The sequence below is a fragment of the Podarcis filfolensis genome (assembly GCF_964270895.1).
Source record: "Podarcis filfolensis genome assembly, chromosome: 14".
Taxonomy (NCBI): Eukaryota; Metazoa; Chordata; class Lepidosauria; order Squamata; family Lacertidae; genus Podarcis; species Podarcis filfolensis.
Genome location: NC_139616.1, coordinates 39,551,368 through 39,579,246, shown reverse-complemented (window position 1 = coordinate 39,579,246; position 27,879 = coordinate 39,551,368). Strand labels below are relative to the sequence as shown.

Genomic DNA, 27,879 nt, shown 5'->3' with positions numbered 1-27,879 from the left:
GAGGGGGAACCCAGCTTACTGAATTAATAACTGGATCAGCTTCTTTCATATTTGACTTGACTGATTTTAATATTTAAAACATTGAAGGAATTGGGAGGCGGGGACTTGCTGGTGTTCGGGATGCAGGGCCTAAATGAAATCACGGGAGCTTTTCGCAAAACCAGGGCGTTAAAAGCTGTGAAGGCGAACGGGAACCTCAGGAGGCGGGCTTTTCTCCTTTGATTCCCAGCAGGCCGAAGCCCTGGAACGATTCGGAGCCTCTGCAAAGCAAGCGGCAGGAACCAGCGTTACTTTCCTTCCAGGGACACAGTGCTGAACGGTGGAGGGCTGTGTAAACTCTGCTTTTTGCAGGCAAACAGAAAGCTGAACAAGATGCCCTGTGTGGGCAGAAGGTCTTTATTTAGTCATTTATTTATTATTATAATTATATCCCGCCTTCCCTCCAAGGAGCTCAAGCTGGTGCACGTGATCCCTCGTTTTATCCTGACATAAACCTTGCGAGGTAAGATTTGGCTGAGAGAAAAGCGACCGGGCCTTGGTTGCTTAGTCGGTGGAACACGAGACTCTTAATCTCAGGGTCCTGGGTTTGAGCCCCACGTTGGGTAGAAGATTCCTGCATTGCAGGCGGTTTGGACTAGATGACCATTGTGGTCCCTTCCAACTCTACAATTCTATGGCCACGCAGTCAGCTTCATGGTTGAGCGGGGATTTGAACCCTGGTCTCCCAGGTCTTAAAAGGTAAAGGGACCCCTGACCATTAGGTCCAGTCATGACCGACTCTGGGGTTGCGGCGCTCATCTCGCTTTATTGGCCAAGGGAGCCGGCGTACAGCTTCCGGATCATGTGGCCAGCAGGACCAAGCCGCTTCTGGCGAACCAGAGCAGCACACGGAAACGCCGTTTACCTTCCTGCCAGAGTGGTACCTATTTATCTACTTTCACTTTGACGTGCTTTCAAACTGCTAGGTTGGCAGGAGGAGGGACCGAGCAACAGGAGCTCACCCCGTCACGGGGATTCGAACCGCCGACCTTCTGCTCGGCAAGCCCAAGAGGCTCAGTGGTTTAACCCACAGCGCCACCCGCGTCCCTCTCCCAGGTCTTAGTCCGACACTATAACCACTACGCCACCCTGACCCTCAGGGCAGATTCTCTGGAGCCCTGTTTAAGCAAGCCCGGTCTCCAACATCCTCAGAAGCATGTAGGCTGCTTTTCATACCTTTATGTCAAACTGTTGGAGCATGGTGAGAAATCTTGGAAGGGGTAACCAGGAGGGGAGTTTTGTGTGGAAAGACTATTGCACTTGGTTCAGCTTGGGCATTAAAACCAATTTCTGGGCACAGCATTCTTATGCTCCTCTGGTTGGTGGATCTTGGGAATATAGTAAAAATAAAACAATGTCGCCCTTCTGATCGGCAGGCCCTAGGCTCTGTGGTTTAACCCACAGCGCCACCCGCGTCCACTTGCGCTGTGTATTGTGGTGCAAAAAAGAAAAAGGAATACGGTACACTGGCAAGCTTTCAATAGTTAACAAAGAGCAGGAAAATACAGGCACAAATCAATTCCTGTGTGTGACCCCAGGCTTATCAGGAGCAAAAAAATGACTTACTTGGGAAGCATCTAACGCTTCCCTGCCACCGCCCCCCGCCCCCCCCCCGGCTTCAAATAATCAGCAGCAAGGGTTTAGGATCAAAGGATGGAGGCAGAGTGAATTTTAAAAGGCCTGCAAGGGCTCATCCCTGCATTCAGACCTCCCCTGGGGCTGATTAAGCTAATGTGGTGTTGCATGCGGAGCTCAGGAAAGAGAGCTGGGTGAGGTGGGGGCTGGAGGAAAGATCTATAGCTACTGGTATAGCACATTAAAAGAATTATTGCAAACAAGCGAAAAAACTGTAGCAGCAGCAAAAAAAAACCCCTCCTCCCTACACCCCAGTGAACTGAAGAACAGCCAAGCCGGTCTAGCCTCTAGGGTGCTCGGCTGCCTTTCTTTTAAGCCCCTGAAAAATAATAACAGGAGCCTAAAGCCATGTAACACTTGCATGGAGGAGATAACTGAAAAGCCATAAAGCAGCAACTGATATTTTGAGAGCGGGACCGGAAGACTCCAACCAGCTTGAGACAGTAGTACTGCGGTCAGTTTTAAGGACTTCTTGTTCCCATCAAGCTAACTGAGGCATTTCCCAGTTTTCCTTCCCACATTCATTCAGGCCACCCCTAAGGCCCTGTGGACTGGAACCTTAGTGCTCTGTGCAAATTTTTGACTGTCCTCTATGGCTACTGGCTCATTCATGAAATCTGAAGAAGTGTGCATGCACACAAAAGCTCATACCAATAACAAACTTAGTTGGTCTCTAAGGTCCTACTGGAAGGAATTTTTTTATCATGAAAGCATGCGGGGGGCGGGGAGAGATTTGGTTTGAATATGATGAGGGTTTGCTTTTCCAACCCAATGATTTAGTACATTTTATCTAAATGGCACAGACTAAAAATTCCTGTTTTTCTTAATATTTTTTTTCAAATAAATAAATTTCTGCTTTTATTCACCTGTCCCATTCACACCCCTTTTCATGTCCTGGTTTATTCTTCAGGGGGATTCAACCCCCCCCCACCTTGTCAAGGCCTACAGAATGGTAGGGTTTGAAGGAATATCAAAGGTCATCTAGTCCAAGCCCCTGCAATGGTCTTTCGAGGACCACTTAATGATTTTCATGCCTATTGTAGCAATTGCAACTTGCTAGATGCTGTATGATTTTTAATTGCCTTTTTTTTTGCTTCTTTTATTTTCTTACATTGTATTTCATTGTGCTGCAATTTGCATTCCATAGAAGAAAAACATAAAAAGGCAATTGAAAATTGCTACAAATACTTACTGCAGACAATCCTGTGGACCGCCTGAATGAAGCATGAAGGTCACTGGTGGTCTGTGGAGTACAGCTTGGGAACCCCTGCTCTAGACCTGTGTTCTTCAACTTTAGGTCCCCAGATGTTGTTAAGACTACAAAACCCATTATCCTCAGCCACTTAGCCAGTGGTCGGGGATAATGGGACTTGAAGTTTGAGAACATCTGGGGGACCCCAGGTTGAAGGACAGTGCTCTAGATGATGAGCTTAGTTTTCAACATTAGAATTCAGTGAAAGCAGAAAAAACGGCCACAATGCAATCGCAAAGTTTTTTACCTGTTTGTGCCCGGTAACAAAACAACACAGAGCGTGTGGTTCGGCAAGCACCGATGCAGATGTTTGATTCTATGGTCTAATGTCTTCATGGCTTTCTTTAAATCTTCTTCCTGTGTAGAAATAACACGAAGGCTGTCCTTAAAGCAAAAACCCAATAACCACAATGACACTGGAAAGGGCAACAGAAAGTTATTGCACGGTGGGCAAAAGAGCATTGGTAATAGGGTCCCCAGTACTTTAAATTTGCAATTAAAAACCCATGATAAACTGATTATTTAAGTGCTTTGTGGGCATTTAAGTCAGGGATGGCTTTTTTGTTTCTATTTTTTGGCCCAAGGACCACAAATGATGTTGGTCATCTCTCTGAGGACTGCATAGCAGCAAGAGGCGCGGCTCAAACAAAAGTGGGTGTTGCCAAAATTGGCACAGTCCCCCTGTGCCCCAACTCTTGCACCTTCACCCACGCATATGGGCAGAACGTTAAGAAGCTCCCTGCAGGATTGGGCCAGCTAGTGCAGCACTCTGATCTCCCAGTGCCGAACCAGATGCTCAAAGGAAGCTTGCAAGCACAACTTGAGCACAACACCGTTCTCTCCACTTGCAATTCACAGTCACTGTACGTTGACTCCAACAGTGGACATTCATGCATACAAAAATCATACACACACACATACACAACTTTGATCTCAGCTGATTCAAGTTCACTCCCAATTCTTCCTCTGAAGTCATGTCTTGACCGGCTAAAAAGGAAGACGTTCTCCTTTGAATTCAAGCTGGGCTGGAAAGGGAGAACACTTAGATTCCTTTCCCAACTCTGCCTTCCCAGATAGAATTCTGCACTGAATGAGGTGCTGAAATGAACAAGCAGTCCTGCAGGTCTGACTGTTGGACATCTGACCATCCTATGATGTCAGGTGATGGAAAGGAGGGTGTGGTTTGGGGTAAACCTACACCATGGGGGAAATGAGGAGGTGCAATGGACCTGAGTAGGCTTGTGGGCCACAAGTTCGTCACCGCTGCTTCCCATCAAGCCCTGTTCTGTCCTCTCCTCCCACCCCAGTGCAGGAAGATGTCAGTGGATGGGGCTGGCAGACCAACCGTGAGTTTGCCACCTCCAGTACACATTGTCCCAAGGTTATGAGTAACGCATGAACGCAAAATAGCAGGAAGCCAGTGCAGATGGTTAGGATTACAGTGGTACCTCAGGTTAAGTACTTAATTCGTTCTGGACGTCCGTACTTAATCTGAAACTGTTCTTAACCTGAAGCACCACTTTAGCTAATGGGGCCTCCCGCTGCTTCCGCACCATGATTTCTGTTCTCATCCTGAAGCAAAGTACTTAACCTGAAGCACAATTTCTGGGTTAGCGGAGTCTGTAACCTGAAGCGTATGTAACCCGAGGTACCACCGTATATCCTCCAACACCAAATGAAGTTTCTAGACCAGTCAACAAGAACACTCCACTGGCAGAGTCCGTTATCAATGCCGCAAGCTCAGGAAGGTACCAAAGAGGTAACCTTTGTCCCAAGCTCTGAATTCAAACCACTTTCCCACAACACATTGAGAGCAAGGCAAAAAGCTCACCAAAGCAAAGGGCCGCTCCTTTTCCAGCAAGTGAGCTTCAAGGGGTGGCTGTGGAGCAAGGAGCTTCCCGCCATTTTGATTCACTTGACAAAACCATTTGTGGAGACGTGTGGGCGTGAGAGCCCTCCTGCTCTGCATTTTGCTGCCTCTGGCTGTCCGTTCCCTTATGGCTTTGAGAGCATGGGAGGCGCTTTCTGGTGTGTGGAATTCTAAAACACACATACAAAAATCAATTGAGTGCTATTTCCTCAGCCAGGGCAAATAACAAAGATTAACTGGGGGAGATTCCCAGGATGGTGTTTGTTTGCTCAAAAGCCTGCCTCCCCCATCCAAGAAACTGCAGGAATAGACGGCATATAAATAATAAAATTATTATTATTATTATTATTATTATTATTATTATTATTATTATTATGCCTAGAATCTAGTTCCTCAGGTGCCGTACTTACTGAGAAAGCAGTAATTCCTCTGTTTTCCGGTTCTGGGATCCCTTGGCAGGAAAACTGCATTTAGGTGTTTCAAATAACCCAGCTTCTCCCGCAAGCCTGCCTCGCTCTGGGCTTTCCCCAATCCTGCCAGGTAAAGGACGCCTTCATTGTCTGCATCTCTTTCCAGCTCCTTCACCAGCACCTCAGAATCGAGTGTTTCCTCAGTGACGGGTCTCTGAAGCTGAAAGGCACCAGAGGAGAAACAGACCATCACTTGGCACCCTGCAGTCCAGAGGCCTTCTATCCTGTGTGCATGAGGGCATTACTTAAGGGGCTGGTGGGCTTGCAATGGGCATGAAATGCTTTAGAGGAATTTGGAAGATGCAGGTCAGAGCAGAGGGTGGGTTTCCCCCCGACACACACCTTCTTTCGCAGCCTGATCACCTGGAGGCAATTTGTATGTATCGCAGGCGAGTGGCTACATGCAGGTCTACTGTGGAAATATTTTGCTTAACATGGTTTTTTGTCATTGAAATACACTGCAGACACCTGATCTCCCTGGAGACCTAGAGATGTGACGATAGACTGCTCTGCCTCCTTTCTTTTAGCAAATGTTTTGTGCCACTGGGGAAGTGGTAATTCTGTATTGATTTGTTTTGGATGTTTGTATGTGATGCCACCCCTTCATGAATCACTGCCTTGCTGTGGTGAAGGGGCTTGAATAACTCAGAGAAGCTATGAACTATGCCACGAAAGCTATAGTTTTCCCAGCAGTGATGTATGGAAGTGAGAGCTGGACCATAAAGAAGGCTGATCGCTGAAGAATTGATGCTTTTGAATTATGGTCCTGGAGGAGACTCTTGAGAGTCCCATGGACTGCAAGAAGATCAAACGTATCCATTCTTAAGGAAATCAGCCCTGAGTGCTCACTGGAAGGACAGATCGTGAAGCTGAGGCTCCAATACTTTGGCCACCTCATGAGAAGACTCGACTCCCTGGAAAAGACCCTGATGTTGGGAAAGATTGAGGGCACAAGGAGAAGGGGACGACAGAGGACGAGATGGTTGGACAGTGTTCTCAAAGCTACGAACATGAGTTTGACCAAACTGCAGGAGGCAGTGGAAGACAGAAGTGCCTGGCGTGCTCTGGTCCATGGGGTCACGAAGAGTCGGACACGACTAAACGACTAAACAACAACAACAACGTGATTCCAAGAAAAGGTTTGATGATGATGATGGTGGTGGTGGTGGTGGGAGCCAATTTATATCTGAAGCAAAGTACTGGAGAGTTCGGAGACTTACGAGAGGGGAAGACAAGATGTTGCCATGCCTGCCCACCACTGCTCTCCGCCCAACACTGTCATGAACGCAGGGGCAAGATACGAGCTTACCTTGATTGAGGATCCTGCTACTTCTGCGCCATTGAGACTCTCCAGGGCAAGCTGGGCAGCCTCAAGCGCTTCATACTGGATACAGACATGGGGCTTTAGAAAAAGAGAATATTGCAACAGATCAGCCCAGGTCATAGGTCAATAAACCATGGTTTTACCAACCTCAGAAAAAGCCATGTGGCTGCCTACCCCCTCACGTGCCTGGCTCGTTAAGCCATAGTTTCCTGTGAGTCCCAACTGTGGTTTAAGCCACATTTGCAAACCATGATATGAATCCAGCGGCAACGGACAACTGTGTTTAGAAAACTTGTACCCCATTTTTCCACTACAAGAGCCCCCAACACAGGCGCTTCTTTTTTTAAAAAAAAATACTTTATAAAACAGAAAATGCAAATGAGAAAAGGGCAAACATTGAGAATAAAAAATATGAATTCAGTACAAGGTGTTTGAAAATAAAATCATATAAGTAAAAAAACAACAAGAGGTGTAACTAGAAGGAATACATGTGCTGCCTCCCTCATCCTAGCAGAATTCCTTTTGTTTATTTACCTCAAATGTTTCTGTGATGGCCCTTATTGATAGAACATGGCCGTATTTCTTGAAGGTTCTCTTCAGAGACTTCAGGCAGAAGTCTTTGGCAAAGGGGCCTGCATAGAGTGTTAGCATGTTGGCCAGCCTGGTCCTCATCTGCGATAAGGGGAGGGTTTAAAAACAAGATTAGTTTTTCACTTCTGTTCCAGAACAAGGCTGGTTGCATTTTGGACCCCCAGGATCTTCTTTTTTTAAGTAACTTGCTCCCCACCTCAAAACCATAAGGCTTTGGGAGAAGATTCTGGGCAGATAAAGGAAGCATTTCTTTCACAAAGTTAAACTCTGGAACTCGTTTGCACAGGAGGCAGTGGTGACCCCAAACCTTGAAAGACGATTAGACAAAATCATGGTGGGCAAGGCGATCAATGGCTGCTGGCCACAAAGGTTATGTTCTGTTGGTGTAATGTGAATAATGGGCTAAATTACACAGTGCTTGGGCTCGTGTTTTGAGGAGCACATTTTCCATGTCTGGGTGCTCTTGAGATAAGGCTGTCAGGTGCACTGGGTTACCATAGCAACACCAACCAGGTTGAGTGCCTGACTTGCTGAGTCATTCACCCTCCCATTGGTTCAGGACTGCTCACTCAAGGCAGGATTTCACAGAACAGCCACCCACAAATCCACTCCTGGTTTTATGCACCCCACAAAAAAGTTTTTCTTCTCAGCAGCCTAGTTTAGGGAGAGGAGAATATTTTGTTGTTGCTACTGTTAAAAACACACAATCAAATCAAAATTGGGACTCAGAAAGCATCACCAAATCATCTGGAGAGCTTCCTGTCAATCAGATTTTGGGGAACCTTTTGGCCCTTTGGATGTCACTGAACTACAACTCCCATCACCTCTGGGCTTGCTTGTTGGCATGGACGGGAGCTGTAGTTCAGCAACATCTGGAAGTAATAATAATAATAATAATAATAATAATAATAATAATAATAATTTATTATTTATACCCCGTCCATCTGGCTGGGCTTCCCCAGCCACTCTGGGCGGATTCCAGCAAAATATTATTAATAATAATAATAATAATAATAATAATAATAATAAAAATTTTATTTATATCCCGCCCTCCCCAGCTGAAGCCGGGCTCAGGGCGGCTAACAACAATAAAACAGTACAACAATACAACACAACACAACACTCTAAAATCATTCATTATAAAATTAATTCAAAACAAACCACTGGCAACCATTGGGCCAGAGCTCCGCGAAGATTGCCGAAGGAGGGAGTCAGGCTGTGCCCTGGCCAAAGGGCACCGTAATACATCGAACATTAAAAGCTTCCCTAAACAGGCTGCCTTCAGATGTCTTCTAAAAGTCTGGTAGTTGTTGAATAATAAGAATAAAGGTTCCCCACACCTGCTTTGGGTCTTGCTTTGGCCACCCCTGTGGAAGGACATAGGGAAGCGCTGTTTACCTTGGAAACTGTTTCTGCAACCTGGTTGGGTGTGGCATGCTGAGAATCCAAGGAAAACTGAATTACACTGAAGGAGGACCTGGGAATCTCTTCCAGGGCTCTCTGGAGTACCTAAACAGAGAGAAAGTTGGGTAGGAGACATTTGGAGTCATGGGCTGCAGGGTCAATAAAAGTGAAAACCTGGCTGCATGGAAAACGAATATCTGGGGCAGGGGAGCCTTTTCAGCCTCAGGACTGCTGTGTTCCCTTTTGGGAAACCTTCTGAGGGTCACATAACAGTGGTGGGTGGGGCCAGATGCAAACATGGGAGGAGCAATGGATGCAAATATTACCTTTGTACAGTAAGCTATGTAGCTTCTACACAGGCTCACACACCCCTCCTCTGGGTAAGGAAGAGGCAGTATCAGAGTTCCAAGGACACATTCCCAGCCAAGCAAAAACTCTCAAGGAGGGTGTGAAGCACAGCCATTGAGGGGTGTGGCCTGTAGAAAGGGGGTGTGGCCTGTGTGGAGAGTCCTGAAGGCCAGAGATAGAAGCCTGTCTGGAACTGACAGGAGCCCAAAACATCAGGAGGGCAGCAGGTTGGCAAAGGCTGTGTCAGCAAAATACACTTACAGTTAAAAAGAAAAAGGTAAAGGACCCCTGACAGTTAAGTCCAGTCGCGAACGACTCTGGGGTTGCAGCGCTCATCTCGCTTTACTGACCGAGGGATCCAACGTTTGTCCGCAGACAGTTTTTCCGGGTCATGTGGCCAGCATGACTAAGCCGCTTCTGGTGAAACCAGAGCAACACACGGAAATGCCGTTTACCTTCCCGCCGGAGTGGTACCTATTTATCTACTTGCACTTTGATGTGGTTTCGAACTGCTAGGTTGGCAGGAGCAGGGGATTCGAACTGCTGACCTTCCGATCGGCAAGCCCTAGGCTCAGTGGTTCAGACCACAGCGCCACCCGCATCCCAATAACACTTACAGTTATTTATTAGCTATTTTTAAAAAGTTTTCTTTATTTGTGCCATCCATGTTACACCAGTGCCTTTTCCAATCACAGGCCTGAATTGAAGACCAGAAGGAGGCAAAATTCTTACTTAGAAATTGGGTAGAATGTTCTTTGCACACCCCTCTTCCTTATATATTTTTCTTTTAATGAGAGCAGAATATTCAGGGTGCATATCAGATTCCTAAAAGGCTCTGTGCAATTGCTACACTAAGGAGCACAAAACCATACTAACCATGCATGCAAACCCCCACCTGAAAATCTGAAGTGGTAGAGTCCTTTTGACTGTCTCATTTATTCAGGCTATGGTCACCCAGGGAGCTTAATGGCCAAATAAGGATTTGAACCCGGGTCTCCTGGGTTCTAGTCCTCCTCTTTTAAACATTCTGGTTCCAAGTGCTTGAATCAGTTCTCTATGCTTCTGTTGAGAAGGACCAAGATGTGTGGGGTTTCTCAGCTTTGGAAAATGAATATTAAGCTGGGATAAAATGTCAAGGCCAGGAGGGATATTTATAACTCACTTGCTTATTAGGAGAGCCAGTCTGATTATGATTTTGACAATTGTAGGAAGCTCCCTCATTCTGTTGTCCCAGAAGCAATGTTTTTTGACCAACAGAGTGCAAGATGTCTAGAAGGCTATAAGACAATGAAAGCAAAGTCTATTTAAAACAAACAAACAAACAAACAAACAAACAAACAAACAAACAAACCCATTGTCATGTTTAAAACTGACTACTCACTTTGATTAGATAATAATAATGATTAATATTTATACAGCTCTGTGGGACACTCAAAAGTCCTTAATGGAGAACCACCCTGTAAGTTGGCCAATATTATTATGCTTCATAAGGCAAGGAGGAAATGTTTAATTAAAGGCAAGTGGGAACTGCAAGGAAACTTCTAACGAAAGGCACAGTCACCCTGGAAAACATCAATAGTGCTTTTTGCGTCCACACTGGACAGAGGGTGGCGGTGATGTAATACCACTGCATCACAAAACAGTGAAAACAAATAAGGTCTGAAAAAACATGGGGCCAACACAGAAAAATCCAAATGCAGCAGGCTGATACCATCTGGATATCCTGTACAGAGTGAACGAAGGTTGGCAATTCCAGATTAAAATTGTGACAATGGAGACAGCCAAGAGCGCTAAAATGTTGAGTTTCCAGGTCCGGCTCCTTTTGCAAAATCAACAAGTGGCGATTGCGACAAGACCACGGATCGTTAGATGAAGGCAGGCGGATTATCATGCGGACAATGTGTCCTGAAAGGTGCGGGTAGCTGAACTGCAGAGTGTTCTTTCCAGAGACTCTGCCGGCACAATAATAACTTGTCTAAGTGGAGTGATGGTGCTACAGAAGGCTGAGATACGCACATCGCTCAGGCAAAGGCTGCCCCAAAAGGAGAATTAAAAACAGCACAAAGGTTATTTACCATTGGTTGGGTTTCCTCACCCCGTTCTTTTGCTGCGGCAAGGCACCGTTCCATGCCTCTCCCGTCTCCCTTTGCTTTAGCTGTCTTGCTTCCAGGTTCAGCTCTGCTACCTGGTGTGAAGCCAATATAGTTTCACCAGACATTCCCCTTTCCAGAGTCTGCGTTCAGTCACAGTTGCAGGTTTCTGATCTGGGCGTTTTGCTAGGGGCGTGTGGAAGCGTTTGCACAGATTTCCCTTGCAAATTATGTGCCCGTACAATATTAAGAATCAGGGTGAGGTCTTGGCACCCAGCAAGAAAAGGGGGCTTGCAACTAGATCACGTTTCCCCCATTCTGGAACTCTCTGAACATTTTGAACTCCCACCAGCCCCAGTCAGTGGGGCAAACGGTCAGAGATGCGGGGGGGGGGGGGGAGTGGAAAATCAACAGAATCTGGAGGGCACCGTGTGGGAGGAGGTGGCGATAGAAACCAGAGTTTAGGCCGCTGCTGGCGGGCAAAATGGGAATCTTCTGGCAGACCAGAAATTAAATCCCTCACTTCCTACTGAAACTAAGCCTCTGGACTCAATTACCAGCCGAAATTTGGCAGGCGTCATGGGGGGTCATTATCTTTAGGTGCCTACAGAATATGTGATGGTTTTAAGAAGGCTTTTCCTGAGGTGTGACTGGGTCATCTATGAAATATTAATTGTACATCTGTAGGATGCTTTTGGGTTTCGTTGGAATGGTTTAAATGATTTTTTTTGAGTTTGCCAAAAGGGTTTGATCTTATTTTTATCTTGATGTACACCGCTTCGGTGGCCTCAGGTTGTGAAGTGGTTTGTAAATTTGCAAAACACAACAACATGTAGTATGACTAATAAGCCTAAGAACTCCGAACTAAACTGAGCACTTATCCTTCCCCCGTATACTTCACCCTCCCTCTCCCTCCTCTCCCTCTGTTGTCTCCTCGGGAGGTCACATTCGAGATTATAAGCTCTTTGCGCCAGGGATTTGTTGCTTTCTTACCCCGCAGAGCGACCTTCACACCAATGGCTCTGCGAGGGAACAGTTCCCTGTTTCCAGGATTTAGTGACAGCTCTCCTTTGCACTCTCCAGATTAAACTCAAATTAACCACATATATTCTGGGGGTCTGTAAATCTTATCAGCAGAGCTCCCCATCTATAGCCCTTATTGGGTCTTCAGAGAGGCTGAGGGGGCCCTCTTAGTAGTTCATTGTGGGGTGGATATCCCAAGAGAGGCCATTTTCTGTGGCAGCCCTAAGATGTGGCCTTCCCTCCCCACAGAGGTCTGCCTGACACCTTGCAGAGCTTTTGTTCTCTGCTGAAGACATCCCTCTTTAACCTGGTCTTTGAGATTGGGCAGAGGCAGTCAGATTTAGGACCCAGCCTGATTTTTTCTCACCGCAGATCGTTTTAACTGATTTTAATATTTTCACAGTGTGCTGTAACTTGCTCTGGGACCTCGTGGTGACAAGCCTGACCTATCTGCATACTTGCAACATCTGTTTTTATTCCGAATGATCAGTCACACAAGGCAGCAGGTTCAAAGCTATTATAAAATATGCTTCGTGGAAGTCGTGGCTCGGCTGCTTTGGCTCCAGGGAGAGTGAGGGAATGTAATTTGAGTGAAGTGTCCTATTTGCAGCATTTGCCGTGTGTATTATTCTTATATTATTTGCATTGGGGGGGGATATATAACATTTGGTTATGGTTCAGAGTGAAGAATTCATCATCAAGAAAGCAGCTGCTCTAGCTAAACCTTTTCTATGGGTCAGTGATGCATTTGGAGGAATTGGTTACATTCCACAAGGACTGTAGATTATTTGGGCTTGAAAAGGACTAATTTGTCAAAATGGGCTTGCAGTTACCCTAGAGTGTCAGACTCAAACCCCACCTGATCAGAACCACAGAACTGTAGGGACCCCAAGAGTCATCTAGCCCAACCCCGGCAATGCAAATTAACGAATTAAATCCCACTTATTTCAAAGGCAAAGCAGGCAAGCCCTTACTTTCCTCTCCCGCTTTGACATATTGCATCCCAAACATTTAGGGTTTGTTCTTTCGTTGCTCCCTGGCATTTTCTCCCTCCCCACACACCTTTTCAACCTGTCAGCAGGCATACAATCCTTTTGCTGATAAATATTTTTCAAAAGAAAGGAAGGAAGGAAGGAAGGAAGGAAGGAAGGAAGGAAGGAAGGAAGGAAGGAAAAGAAGCGCGAAAGATGCAAACCCACATACCTTCCTGGGTCCTTGGCTGATGAAATACTGGGCCAGTTCAAGGGCACACTTGGCATCTTCGGTTGGATCGTGGCCACTTCCGTCTGTGCACTGGATTTGCTTCCTGCAAAGGAGAAAAGCAAGATCTGTGGAAAGTTTAAGTGCTGCAATGCAGCGAGGGCCGTGGTAACAGCACACTCTGCCTTGCAGAATGGCTCTTTCATGAAAAGAATCCCCTTTGTGGCCGTGAGCAAAGACAATCTCCTCGTGATTTCCGGGATCTGCTGTTTTCCAAACCTTGGGGTGGAAGTTGGCACAATCTGACCCCTCACAGGTTGGGAAAGGGCTGTAGCTCAGTGATAAGAGCATGTGCTCTGTATGCAGAATGTCTCGGGTTCAATCCCTGGCGTATCTCGGGAGCAGGGCTGGTGCTGCCCAGGGAGCTGCTGTCAGTCAGAGTAGACTGGTGACTGGGAGTGGCCACCAAGACCATATAACACTGGTCCTAAAAGACGTACATTGGCTCCCAGTACGTTTCCGAGCGCAATTCAAAGTGTTGGTGCTGACCTTTAAAGCCCTAAACCAGGCTTCCTCCACCTTGGCCCTCCAGATGTTTCTGGCCTACAACTCCCATGATCCCTAGCTAGCAGGACCGGTGGTCAGGGATGCTGGGAATTACAGTCTGAAAACATCTGGAGGGCAGAGGTTTACTTCTTTGACATCTGATGGGAGGGCGTTTCACAGGGTGGGTGCCACCACCGAGAAGGCCCTCTGCCTGGTTCCCTGTAACTTCGCTTCTCACAGTGAGGGAACTGCCAGAAGGCCCTTGGAGCTGGACCTCAATGTCCGGGCTGAGTGATGGGGGTGGAGATGCTCCTTCAGATATATAAATTCAATTCAATTCAATAAAATAATAAAATAAAATAAAATAAATACATACACACAGTGTGATCCTATATAACTGCATACTCGTAGCAAGCCCCATTGAGCCCTGATAAGCATTGATAGGATTCCAGCCTTACTCAGTTGCAAAATCCTCTGCTTAGAAGGATCGCCTTTCATGATTCAGCAGCTCAGCATTTCACTTATTCTACACTGACTTAAACTGTTGGTAGAGCATGAGACTCTTAATCTTAAGGTCATGGGTTCGAGCCTCATGTTGGGCCAAAGGATTCCTGCACTGCAGGGGGCTGGACTTAGATGAGCCTCACGGTCTCTTTCCAACTTTATGATTCTATAGCTTGGGGGAGATGAGTGACAGGGGAAATACTTTACCTTAAAACTGCTTCTGCTAAGAATTTGAGCTTGAATCGTTTGCCACCCTTCCTGGCAAAAAGAAGAGAAGTATCTATAATGTTCGGATGCACCATCTGGAAGAAGCGAAGAGGGGTGTTAGAATACATGACTCTAAAAAGGGTGGCATTTTTAAGTCGCAAATGAGGCTAGGAAACTCGATCTTTTGCTACTGGCCTGGATTTGCAGCCTGCAAACTGGAAAAATACTAATAGTGAACAAGAACGGCCTGCTGTATCAGGCCAGCAGCCCATCCTGTCCACCATCCTGTTCTCACAGCAGCCAGCCAGATGCCTGTGGGAATCTGCCTGCAAGCAGGACACAAGGCCAACGACTCAAGATCGCCTTCCTCCATGGCTGGATCTAGCTGCATCCAAGAAGTGATTCAGTTAAACACGTAAACTTCATACAGGGAAGTCCCGTTGGCGAAAAACAGGACTCCACAGTGCCATCTGGTGTCGAAGTGTTATAATACATATAAAGTGCTTTATCTTTACAAATGTAGCTGAGTCCCACTCGATCCTTTAGCGTGGCAGCACTTTGGAACTCCCTGCCTGTTGAGATCAAGCAGGTGCTTTTCCTGTGCTTTTTCCGACGCCTGTTAAGCACATTCTTGTTCAGAAAATCCTACTTAAGATGCTTAGAAAGTTAAGGCAATTCTAATCTGTTTTAGTATTTTAACTTTTGTACTCTATAAAGTGTGGTTGTGACTTTTCCCCTTGATTTTACAGCTTTATCTTTCTGCAAGCTGTTCTGAGGTTTTCTACAACCGATGGCTTCCAAGTTACAAGATTCTGAACAGTTAAGATCTGTTCGACAGCGGAACAGACTCCCCCGGAAGGTTATGGATTCTTCTCCTTTGAGAGATTTTTAAGCGGAGGTTGGATGGCCATTTGTCTTGGATGTTTTAGTTGAGATTCCTGCATTGCAGGGGGTTGGATTAGATGACCCTCGGGGTCCCTTCCAACTCTACGATTCTGATAAGTGGTGTATAAATTTTGTGCAATAAACAAACAGCACCCTGCCCGCCTGCAACTCCTAGCACCTGGTATGCAGAGGCAAACTGGCTCCAACAATGGAGGCAGAACATAGCTGTTATGTTATGTACAACTAGAGCTGGGTAATATATCCTTGCAAGGATAATTACCCTTAATCATCCTTGTTTTTCCTTCTCCAGCTGTCTCCCGCTGTCATGGGAGCTGCCTCCATTAAGGCAGACCGGAACCGGAAGCCAGGGGCAATATGTATCTTTCAAAATCAGTTTCAAGTCCACATCACGATATTGGTTTCAGAATTTTTGACCTGGCAATACATTGTGAATCATGATTTGTGTTTGTGTGTGGGTATGTACTATGCAAAAATCACATTGTGGGGTAAAATGCGTGAAGCCAGCCAATGCCTCTAACACAGCTCCATCCTTATTTCAGACATCGTGACATATTGGTATATATCAAGATCACAAGATATCGCCCAACGTTAATAACAATCCTTGATAATAGCCCCTAGGCGGCTAGATGGACAGAGAGCCTGACTCAGCATAGCTCCCTGTGTTTCTAAGGTTAAACATGCAGATTCAGTTTCCTTGCCCTTTACGCAAGAGGTCCAAGCCCTGAGAAGAGTGAGACTTGTCGAAGGAAAGGAGACTCACAGACTCACTTCTAGAGCTTGAAGGTCGAAATTCAAAGAGTGGCCCACTAAAACCGCATCGGAGGGCAGCAGCTTCTTCAACCGGACCTGGATGTCGGCAAGGGTTGTCGTGACAGGAAGGAGCAGCTCTTCTGTGATGCCAGAGTAACTTCAAAACACAAGAGGAGGAGTAGTCAGAGCCCCTGAAGGAATGCTGTATTTTCAAGCCAAGGCAAAGCTCTGGTGGGAATCCTTGGCACAGAATCTCGCCCGGCCTCTTCGTTTAAAATCTGATTTGAAACATCCCAAATTTCCTTTTCCTGGCCAAATCCCACCTTCCCTGTGGAACAGCTCAGACCTGGCCTATGCAGGAAGAAGGGGTGTCACAGAACAGCCTGTGTCGCTTCAGACAGCCAAGGAGGGAAATGTAGGTTTGTCCAGAAAGGGTACGTCATTTCTGATGATCAGTCCATGAGTGCCAATACTTATACAGTGGTACCTCGGGTTACATACACTTCAGGTTACATACGCTTCAGGTTACAGACTCCACCAACCCAGAAATAGTGCTTTGGGTTAAAAACTTTGCTTCAGGATGAGAACAGAAATTGTGCTCCGGCGGCGCAGCAGCAGCAGGAGGCCCCATTTGCTAAAGGGTGCTTCAGGTTAAGAACAGTTTCAGGTTAAGTATAGACCTCCGGAACGAATTAAGTACTTAACCCGAGGTACCACTGTACGGCCAAATCTGCATTACCAAGGCAGAAGAGGGAGATCTCAGCTGGTTCCTGAATGAGCGCAGTGTGGGTATTGAGAGAGTCAGAACTTACAGGGTTAAGAAGTTCTGAGTGACGCCTCACATTCTTGGAGGCGTGTTTAGAACACGGAAGTGGGAGTGTTCAGTATCTCTGAGAGAGAGAGAGAGACACACACAGTGTGAGTGAGTCCGCTCACGGGAGAGGGTCGACATGAGTTGTATGTCACCGGGAAAGTAACGATCTGTTGTTTTTGTACGAGATTAAAGCTACTTGTAAGATAAGGAAGACACCGAGCGTCTGCCTGAGTTATTGAGCACACAAGGCTTACTTCTGTCGCTGTGCTAATCTCTGCTAACTGAGCTGGAAGCCCGGAGTAGCAAAGACACGCAGGGAAGCGTGTGGGCTCCACGGAGGGCAAGCGAAGCTGCCAATAAAGTTCTCCAAAGTGGGTGGGTGGGTGGGAAGGTTTGCAGAAGTATAACAATTCTTGAAAGAAAACCCTAAGGGCAGGGGGAGGATCATTCAAACAGCTCCATCAAGTCTGAAAAACACTCAGTGGCCACAGAAGGGGGAGAGGGTAACAGAAAAGGGAATGGCTTAGATTTTCCCAGCCTTGGGTTCCCAGGTGTTGTTGGAGTACAATTCCCCTCATCTCTGACCAGCTGGTGGGAGCTGTCGTCAGGCAACATCTGGGAAAAGGGTAGCTGAGAGTATCCTGAACAGAAGCAATTCTAAGTCCCACGTGCTAATTCTCAATTTATGGAATACACACACACATTCCCCTGCAGTGCCTAGGCTTGGTGGTTTTCTGCCCCTTCTCCCCCACAGAATAAATGGGTGACAAGGGTACCTCGTGAGGTAATTTCTTATTGGTAACTTGGGCTTGACCAGCTCATTCATAATGCACCGACCACGGGCATCCACCACCGAGATTCGTGTGAGTTCGGATCCCTTATCGGTGAGGCACTGGGGAAAACATTGAGAAGCAAAGAACATCAAGAAAAGTCTTGACTGGCTCAGGCTGAGACCTTGCTTTCCTCCCCACAACATCCAAACCCCTGCCACGTAAGTACAAGCCCACAAGCAAAGGGGTCTCCTAACCAGGGCTGGTTCGAGTACTCAGAGTTGCTGAGGAGGCTTTTAGGAAAGACCTGGCAACGTTTCACGCTGAAGGTCTCCCACAGTTTAAGCCTCCGATACGGCAAGGAAACATAACACAAGCACAACACTCCTTTCTTTTGTTTGTCAGTGAGTGTCATGCCAACGTACCATTTCACAGTCCAGCCCAAAGAGGGGGCTGCTGTCTGTCGCTGGGCCATCACAACAGGTGCGGACAAAATGGCTGCAGTTGCTGAGGCCTAGAGAAGGAAGCGGAGGTATTTCAGCTCCAAAAGACATGGCAACAGCCAGTGTGGTTGGCGCTTCCATTTCAAGAGAACGGTGTGCAAGTTCTGTGATGTACGATGGAAGGCCAAGGAAAGTGAAACTTAGCTCAGTCTGAAAGAATATATCCGAGTACTCTGAAAATCATTTGCCCACACATATGCCCAGAAAAGGTAGATCTGGCTGAAAGGGAGCACAAGGATATCTGCAATGATTGTTGCAATGAATCCCTAATTATGATTACTTAATAATTATAATATGATTGTATGATCGTAGAAGGGAATTGGCTTTGAGAAGGCGTGGCTGTGATTGTCATGAAGGGACTCTGCGCTTCTAAATTTGCCACCACATGACTGACTAGATCGGTAAGCGATGAGGCGGCAGACGACAAAAGCAGACTTTTTAACAATAGTATGGGTTCTAAACAGCAGCTAGCATATAAACAACGGTCTGTCATGGGGTCTGACCTGAACCGCCTTCTCAAGCTACCCTGCCTAATTTTATTCCATTGGTGATGCTGAATAGTTAAGAGAATTTGTACACATCGGTACATGCGCTCCACCACCGAACCACGGCATCCCCCCAATTTTCAAATAATCTGCAAATTAACTGTAATCACAAATGTGCATTTCCGTTTTCCCCAATAACAGGAGCTTACCTTCCAAGGGGTAATCATTGAGACGCATCTCCTCTGCAGTAAGGACGTACCTGGAGAGCCCATGGGCCTCTTCTCCATATTTCTGAATTATGGGATCTTTCCGCGTCACTGAAATACAGAACAAAGGGAGGGGTCAGCAGGGTTGTGGGAGCCAGTCAGTTTGCAGAATATAAACCTCGGGGGGGGGGGGATTGCAAGACAACCCAATTAGAAGCAGGTGTGCTCATTGGACACAGAATGCTGACTGACAGGTGTTTGTGTGTGTAAAACTGAGGGAATGGAATGGAGTTCCCTGAAAAGAGTATGGCTGGCTGAAATTCCGAACAGGAGCACTCCATGCCGCCAGCTTTTGTTTTGGGTTCTGCTTGCATTTCCATACGTTGCATTAATACTCCCTGTCCTCAACACTGCACAAATGTCAAGTCACGCACATTTCATCCAAACAGGTCTGCTGAGAATTGCAGCCTTAATTAAAATTCTAATTTAAAGTTGTTGGTTGTTTTTTTAAAAAAAACCAAAATAAATTAAGGGCAGCTTTTGTGTGAGCTGCTAAAAAAAAGGCAACTTATCTTTTTCTTAACAGAGGACAAAAACAGGAAAGTCTTCAAGTTCTAGTAGAAGCGGGTCTCATGCAGGTGGAGAGGCAGTGACAGAATACATCACCTGTTGAATTCCTGCCTTTTAGGCACCTTGCATGAACCCTGATGGTGTAGAGGAGCCAGCAACCACAGATGGAAACCCTTGTTTTCCGGCTCCTCTGTTTGGTGGGTTGCTACTTCTCCTTCCTGTGGCCTACGACTGCACACTCTGAAACAGCTCTGGGGTAGCTCCGTTGTTAAGGGCATGAGACTCTTAATCTCAGGGTCAAGGGTTCAGTTGGAGAAAATATTCCTGCACTGCAGAGGGTTGGGCTAGATGACCCCCATGGTCCCTTCCAACTCTACGATTCGATGGCAGGGAATCCTGAGCTGTATGGTGAGAATCTGTGGCAGGCTCACAGGCATCAGTTGGTGCTAGTTTCTGTCAGGCAGGAAACCCGTGTCGCTCCTTTGGGCCCTAAGCCATTTAAGGCTTTTTATATGCAAGTGCCAACAGCTTGAATTTGGCCCAGAGGCTTGCTGACAGCCAGTGCTGTGCTTTCAGGACTGAACTATTTGGGCAGAGCTGTACCACATGTTTGACTGATGCCAGGTCAGATTCACAGGAGAGCCACACATGCCAATCTGGAATAGCAAGGGATTTTAACAAACTGGGGTTCAAGTACAGTGGTACCTCAGGTTAAGTACTTAATTCGTTCCGGAGGTCCATTCTTAACCTGAAACTGTTCTTAACCTGAAGCACCACTTTAGCTAATGGGGCCTCCTGCTGCCGCGATTTCTGTTCTCATCCTGAAGCAAAGTTCTTAACCTGAGGTACTATTTCTGGGTTAGCGGAGTCTGTAACCTGAAGCGTATGTAACCTGAAGCGTATGTAACCTGAAGCGTATGTAAGCCGAGGTACCACTGTACACACAAATACTAAATACCTTGCCTGCTGATCTGTGGAGCGTCATTTATTCCCGAGCCGCAAAGTTCTTTCATAAAGTCATCAGAGGCCGGGGGCAGAGAGAAGCGCTGTTGAAAGACACAGAGGACATGGCAAACCAAAGAACTGAAAATGCAGAGAAACATGTGCGTCACAGCGAGATTTGTCTTGTATCCAGGAATGGAGAACCTGTAACTCTCCACAACTCCAAATTTCACCATTTGCTTGTTTATTTAACGCCTTCCGAAACACACCCCAAGGAAATGCACAAAGTGCAACAAAGACAGCTTTATTTATTTATTACATTTAGAGGCTGCCTTCTGCTTCAAGAAGCTCAAGGTGGTGGCACTGCTCTCCTCACTCCCCATTTTATCCTCACAACAACCCTTTGAGGTAGGAGAAGCTGAGAAAAGCAGGGACTGCCCCCCCCCCGGTCACCCAGTGAGCTCCATGGCTGAGTGGGGATTTGAATCCTGGCCTCCCAGGCTGCAGTCCAATACTCAAACCATTACACCACACTTTAAAAAGAGTTAAAAACGACATGGAAAATAACAGCAGATAACTTTAAAAACAAACGAAGCAGACACATATGGCAGCTGGAAAAGCCGGGAAGCTTAAACAAAACCAAAAAGAAAAACTTGGGTGGGGTTTTGTTTTGTTCTTTTGGTACCCCAGTAATTAAAAATACATTTCACTGACTCCTAGTGTTGGGTCGGGTCCAGAAACCCTGCATACAAATAAATTTAACATGAATGAATAGCAGCTACGTAAGTTCTCGAATCTTCGGACAGAGAAGGTGCCAAAATACACAACTGAACAAAAGGTCAGGCCAAGTAATTAAGGGGCTGCTATGGAAGCCATGTGCCAATCCCACAAAAACAAACATTTTTCTTTTCTGCTTGATGTCTTAGGGCAGGGGTCAGCAAATTTTTTCAGCAGTGGGCCGGTCCACTGTCCCCCAGATCTTGTGGGGGGCCGGACTATAATTTTCTTGGGGCGGGGGGAATGATGCAAGAGCACCACAAGCCCCGGTGGCTGCTTACCTGTGTATTGTGAGCGGCAGGAGCTGGTGGCAGTGGAGGGACAATAAGCCGCGCGCAAAAGGGCTCTGGAGAGGGGCTGCTTAAAATGGCGGCCGCTCGAGAGCTGCTGCTGCTGGCACCAACAAAGCCCAGCCCCCTTCCTCCTCTAGGCAGGGCAGGGAGAAGCCAGGAGGAGGGAGGGAGGAGGCGCCACCACCGCTGTGTGAGAGGGAAAGAACGCATGTGCTGGCGATCCATGTGGCAATTCCCGGACCGTCTGCAGGGCGGATCCAGAAGGCAATTGGGCCTGATCTGGCCCGTGAGCCTTAGTTTGCCTACCCATCTTAGGGGGTCCCACAGACTAAGGAAAGTGGTGTGGTAGATTTACCCTCCACTTGGATTTCAAGACAGTGGCCGAAGTCCAAAACTTCTGAGGTTGATAGTTCTGGAAATAACAGAGCCTAGCCAGAAATAAAAAGTAGTTTAACGGCCCAGAGGTGGACGCCTAACCAGGAAAGTCCAGAGCTGAAAAATCACAGGATTTCCCTTTTGGTCAAACATGCAGTAGTATCCAGGTCCTGATTGCAGGCTTCTGATGGACATCTGGTTGGTTGCTGTGAGAACAGGATGCTAGACTAGAATCACAAATTTGCAGAGTTGGAAGGGATACCAAGGGTCATCTAGTCCAACCGCCTGCAATGCAGGAATCTCAACTAAAGCATCCATGACAGATGGCCATCCAACTTTTGCTTAAAAACCCCCAAGGAAGGAGAGTCCATCACCTTCCCAGGGAAGAGGAGGAGTTTGGACTTGATATCCCACCCTTTACTCCCCTTAAGGAGTCTCAAAGCGGCTAACAATCTCCTTTCCTTTCCTCCCCCACAACAAGGAAGTCCATTCCACTATCAAACAGTTCTTACTGTCCGAAATTTCTTCCCAATATTTAGCCGGAATTTCCTTTCTGGTAACCTGAAGCCATCGGTTCGAGTCCCACCCTCCGGAGCAGGAGAAAACAAGCTTGCTCCCATGTGACAGCCCTTGAGAGATTTAACCTAACTGAACAGGGCTCTTCTTACTTTAAACGTATATATCATTTGGAAAGACTTTTAATTCATCAAAACATTGAGCAAATGATTCAAGTGATTCCCCCTCTCCCCGTGATAGAGGTCCACCGACTGATACTTTTAAAGTTTCACCTCCGCGCTAGCTGAAGCTCCCAAATGCTTTCCAAAAGAGTGTGCAACAGACGCACTGCATAAACAGACCCCTATTAATAGGCAGAAAACAAGCGGGGTCCGCAATAAAATGTTGCAGTGCCGAGGGCTCCTTTCTCCAGCCGTGCCCAATTCTAGGATACTCCATTCTACTTCCCCCTTCGGGGTTTGCCTCCCCTCCCTTCTTTATTCCTCACAGCAACCATGTGAAGTAGGTTAGGCTGACCCTGTGAGCTCTCTGGCCAAGTAAGGATTTGAAACCTGGTTTCGTAAGAAGAGCTCTGGCCAAATGTCCAGCTAGCTTAGCATCCTGCCCTCACAGTTGCCAACTAGATGCCCATGGGAATCCTGAAAGCAGGACCCAAGAGCAACAGCCCTTGCTTGTGACTGATTACCAGTCAGTAGTATTCAGAAATATACTCCCTCCAACAGTGGTGATAGAACCACCGTCTTTCTGAATACTCATCTCCCAGGTCATAGTCTAGTATAGTCCAAACACACTAGCATACAGCCATTTTTAAACTGCCTCACTCGAGTCCGCAGTTGTTGCTTTAACAGTGGGGAGGACTGCGCAGGGGGACAAATAACATTTTCAGGGAAATGGGAGTGACTAAAACGGGCCTCTTTTGTGTCGTTATCGTATTAATGACCTCGACTTCCAGGCAGGAGCCAGAGAAAGCTCAGTCTTCGTCTCGCTGGCAAGGACTGGCGGCTGCATATTCCTGGAAAGTCTTGAATTTGCTCTCAATTAAAGACATGTGTTTCCTTGCCACTGGAAAGCCCCCCCCCCCACATCCACCCACCGCTAAAAAAACAACAAAAAAACTTGGGCAAAGTTTACTCATTCAAAGCATCCTGTTCAGAGGAGACTTGTAAGGAAAGCCAAAAAGAAAAAGAAAAGAAAAGAAATTGAGCACATTAAAGCAGACTCTATTCTGCGTGGAAAACAGTTGTCTCTTTCAAAAGACAGAACGTACCGTTTGTGTTAAGAGAAGCACATCACGCGAATGCATATTCGCAGCTAGATTTTGGAGCCCTGTGTGCCAAGACTTGGGAGACAAAGTTCTTGGGGAGAGTGCATAGGGAAGACTTTTAATGTTTAATTATGTTTTTATATACATTAGAAGCCACCCAGAGTGGCTGGGGTAACCCAGTCAGATGGGTGGGGTACAAGTGAAAATGAAAGTAACATCATCAACAACAACAATAATAATAATATCTGGTGCCCTCTTGAGTGGCCACAGATTGTGGCTGCAGAGTGGAGACAGCAAGGGAGAATAGCACGTTCAATTCGTCACTTTATTTCATTCCTGCAAATCAGGCAACGAAGCCTGCCAGCCTGAAAAATGGTTCGCAGCAGAGGTGGGGAAGTTTCTCTAGCCTGAAGGTAACTCTCCCTTCTCAACAGACTTCTGGGGGGTTGAGAGGGCAGAGCCAGAGGGAAAAGTGGATGGTGCAATGGATGCGAATTTTACACAAACTGAAACATATGCACCCCCCTCTCTATCCTCTATCTGTGTGTGCAATATGGACGGATGGAGATAAAAGGATTCATTCCAGCCAGGCAGAAACAGGCCAAGGAGGGTACAAAGCAAAGCTGATAAGGGGCATGTCCAGGAGCCAAACAGAAAGGTCAAGGGGGAGCACATTTGGCCCACAGAACTGAGGTCTGCTATCCCTAGTTTGCTGCCCTCTGTCCCGATTATAGGAGCTTCCCCAGATGCCTCAAGGATTACGGCTGGCGAACTTACATGTCTGAATATCCTTCGGAGATGCTTGAACTGCAGGTAGAAGCGGTCGAAGTGGAGCTGACCAACGTCCCGCAGGACCACCACCACTACGCCAGCCAGACGCCTCCGGTGATGAACACGGCACCAGCTGCACCACAAAGCAGGGGGAGAGGGAAAGCTATTACCACTCCGGTGAGCCTCCTGCCTTTCTCTGGGTGGGCGGCGAGAAAGCACGGGAATCGGGGGGCAAGGTCTGTAGCTCAGTGGCAGAGCATCTGCTCTGCATGCAGAAAGTCCCGGGTTCAAATCCCCAGGCATCTCTAGGTCCTGTCTGAAACCCTGGAGAGTCAGTGTAGACAATACTGAGCTTGCTAGACCAGTCGTCCTGTGATTGTGGCCTGCCTGTGGGCTTCCCATAGGCATCTGGTTGGCCAATGTGACAACAGGAGGCTGGACTAGATGGGCAGAAGGGCCTGACCCCACTGGCCCTTCTTGCGTTCTGTTTCAGTATAAGGCAGGTTCCTTGGTCCTGGGTATTTTAGGGACAAGGACCTGGTTTCCAGCCCTGGTCAATGTTGTTGATGCAGCGCTGGGACACAGAAAGATAATAATAATAATAATTTATTTATACCCTGCCCATCTGGCTGGGTTTCCCCAGCCACTCTGGGAGGCTTCCAACAAAACACTAAAATACAATAACCTATTAAACATTAAACGATTCCCTAAACAGGGCTGCCTTCAGATGTCTTCTAAAAGTTTGGTAGTTATTTTTCTCTTTGACATCTGGTGGGAGGACGTTCCACAGGGTGGGTGCCACTACCGAGAAGGCCCTCTGCCTGGTTCCCTGTAACTTGGCTTCTCGCAGTGAGGGAACCGCCAGAAGGCCCTCAGCGCTGGACCTCAGTGTCCGGGCGCCGGAATGTAAATGCTCTTTATGCCTCTTTAGTCCAACGCCCTTTACTTTGATTGGCACATGTTCTCCAGTTCTCAGTCAAAGAGATCTTCCTATCACCTGCTGTGTGAGCCTTTTTTTTTTAAGGCAATGCCAAAAACTGAACCAGGAACTTTCTGCATGCTTTGCCCCTCTTGAGCATGGTTAAGGAGAAAGGAAAATGTTCATTCAGAGCAGCAAAGGCCTGCAGCACTGCTGGGGAATCTCAGGCTCAGGCGCTGAATGCGGCCCCCAAGTATCTCTACTAGGCCCCCAGGACTCTCTCCTGACCACACCCCTCACAATATACCCTCCCAACAGCACATGGCAAAGCTGCTTTTGAAAGGCAAGGAACTTGGAAAAGCAGTCTGGGGCAGGGTGTTTGTCTGCTGCTTCTTAGTTCATAAATGCTGTACCGATTTGTTGATCGCATAACATGACTTTTGCTTTAATTGTGGCGTCCAGCTTATTTTTTAGTTGCTGCTTTGTTAACAGTGTTTTATAGACTGCAATTGTTTCACTGATGATTTGTTACTTGTTCTAGATGATTCACACTGCATTTGTGATGTTCTCCATCAATCTCCCTTACTGGCATGAACAGGATGCAGAAGTATTTAAGTCAAAGCGTAAAATTGGCATCTGTTCATAGGAGATGCTTTAAGATAAAACTAAGGTTAAAAAGTGCCTCTTGAGTCTTAAAGTGATGTGGCATCTCTCAGAAATTTTGCTACTTTCTCCACAATGCTATTAATTATCCCATATGATTTATGCTGCATTTATTATGTTCAACCACGTTCTTATTATTTATTGTTTGTAATCCTCTTTGGGATTCTTGAATGAAACTGTAATAAATCAAGCAAATCAATCCATCTGTTCAACAAAACAAAGGAAATCAATATTCCTACTGGACTAGATTTCTGTTCTTATCCTGAAGCAAAGTTCTTAACCTGAAGCACTATTTCTGGGTTAGCGGAGTCTGTAACCTGAAGCATATGTAACCTGAAGCGTATGTAACCTGAGGTACCACTGTATTTTCCTCAAAGATCCCTGGGAACTGTGTATGCTGGCAATAGCAGTTCTGCGAGGAGCAAACTACAGTTCCCAGAATTCTTTGGAGGAAGCCATGCGTTTTAAATGCATGGTGCTGATGTGATCTATGTCGGTGCCAGAAACTTGACACAGGCTAATGGAGGCGTCAAAGGTGCATGGCTCACAGCTCATCAGAGCAGATGAGAATGGCATTAGGTGATGGTCTATAGTGAGATCTATTCCTGTTGGAGCATGTAGGATGGACTCCTAGACTGAACATATAGCAAGGATGGGCAGCCTTCAGTCCTCCAGGATGTTGCTGGACTCCAGTTCTCAACCTCAATGAGAGAATGGGAGTTGTGAGCCCATCAACACCTGGAAGGGGACAAGTGACTACCTGGGATGAGTTGCATCGTGGCGCTTCCCCAAAGCAGAATACTTGAGGAATCTGTACAGTTGGTCGTAGCTGATTTCAGAGTCTTCTCCAAACACTTCGGCAGACAAGCGGGGCTGCTTCTCCTGAAAAGAACGAGAGAACTGGCTCAGGATTGTTTACAAAGACAGAACGCGTTGAAGTGTCTGAGCTGCCACTGAATGGATTCCAGAAGGGGACGACTCGTCTCTTACAAAAGGGCACAGAGAAAATAAATGAGCGAGCAGGGAAGACAGAGTGAGCATACAGTATTTTGATTATGCATAACTTGACATCATTTGGAAGCTATTTACATAAACACAGCAAATGCCAAGCGACTGCAGTTGGACGTGCCATTTGCAAAAATCCTCCGCTGGGAAGTTAACAACCCTGACTGTGAAAAAACACATGAGTCATCCTCTCAAAAACGACCTTGCAGGGTTAGAAATGGTGGGGGAACTTGGCTGCCTGCTTTCCTACCTTTTGGTTTACAAGATTTTAAAACTTGACCCACAAAGTGCTTTCAATCTTGTCTTGATTTCATGAGGGCCAGAAGCTTGAGTTTCATTCTGCTGCATTTTGTACTAGCTGCAGTTTCTGGGACAACTTCAGGTGAAGCCCTGCAAAGAGTGAATAGTAGTAATCCAATATGGAGGTGACCAGCACCCTGAAAACTCTGGTCAGGCTACTCTGGTCCAGAAATGGCTGCAGCCAGGGCAACAGTCAAAGCTGTTAAAAAAGCACGGGGTTGTATCCAGCGCTAGTCCTATTCAGAGTTAACCCACTGAAGTTAATAGATGTGACTAACGTAGGGTCATTATTTCCAATGGGTCTACTCTAGTACACAACTTATTGTTACTTTTTGCTGAGATTGGAGACTGAGGGGCTCATCCACAGAACTGATAGCAGATCTCCTGCAATAGCAGGAACACTTACATCGCTTTTAGCTTTCTGCTGGTTTTGGCAAACATCGCTTTCATCAACCTTCCTTCTCTTTTTAACCTTCTCTGTCTTTTCATTATCTTCACGGGGCCGTTTCTTTTTCATGACATGGGTTGCTGTATCCATTTTGTCCAT

At 46.7% G+C, this 27,879-nt stretch overlaps 1 protein-coding gene and 1 long non-coding RNA gene across 2 annotated transcripts; one reads left to right on the top strand and one right to left on the bottom strand.

Annotated features, from left to right (window-relative positions):
- Positions 1-40: 40 nt before the first annotated feature.
- On the bottom strand, positions 41-27,879 carry REXO5 (RNA exonuclease 5; the record flags this gene model as incomplete). The annotated part of the gene is made up of 19 exons (XM_083585067.1): positions 41-260; positions 3,174-3,283; positions 4,758-4,966; positions 5,207-5,426; positions 6,576-6,668; positions 7,125-7,262; positions 8,580-8,690; positions 10,096-10,210; positions 11,009-11,118; positions 13,250-13,352; positions 14,504-14,598; positions 16,178-16,316; positions 17,750-17,865; positions 18,169-18,257; positions 18,941-19,048; positions 20,466-20,553; positions 24,452-24,578; positions 26,788-26,909; positions 27,739-27,879. 19 exons carry the CDS (start codon positions 27,877-27,879, stop codon positions 197-199), a joined length of 2,298 nt encoding a protein of 765 aa, XP_083441193.1. The 3' UTR covers positions 41-196.
- On the top strand, positions 21,835-24,524 carry LOC310749048. Its single transcript, XR_014541459.1, has 3 exons — positions 21,835-22,169; positions 22,218-24,087; positions 24,409-24,524. It is a non-coding gene; the product is annotated as an uncharacterized lncRNA (long non-coding RNA).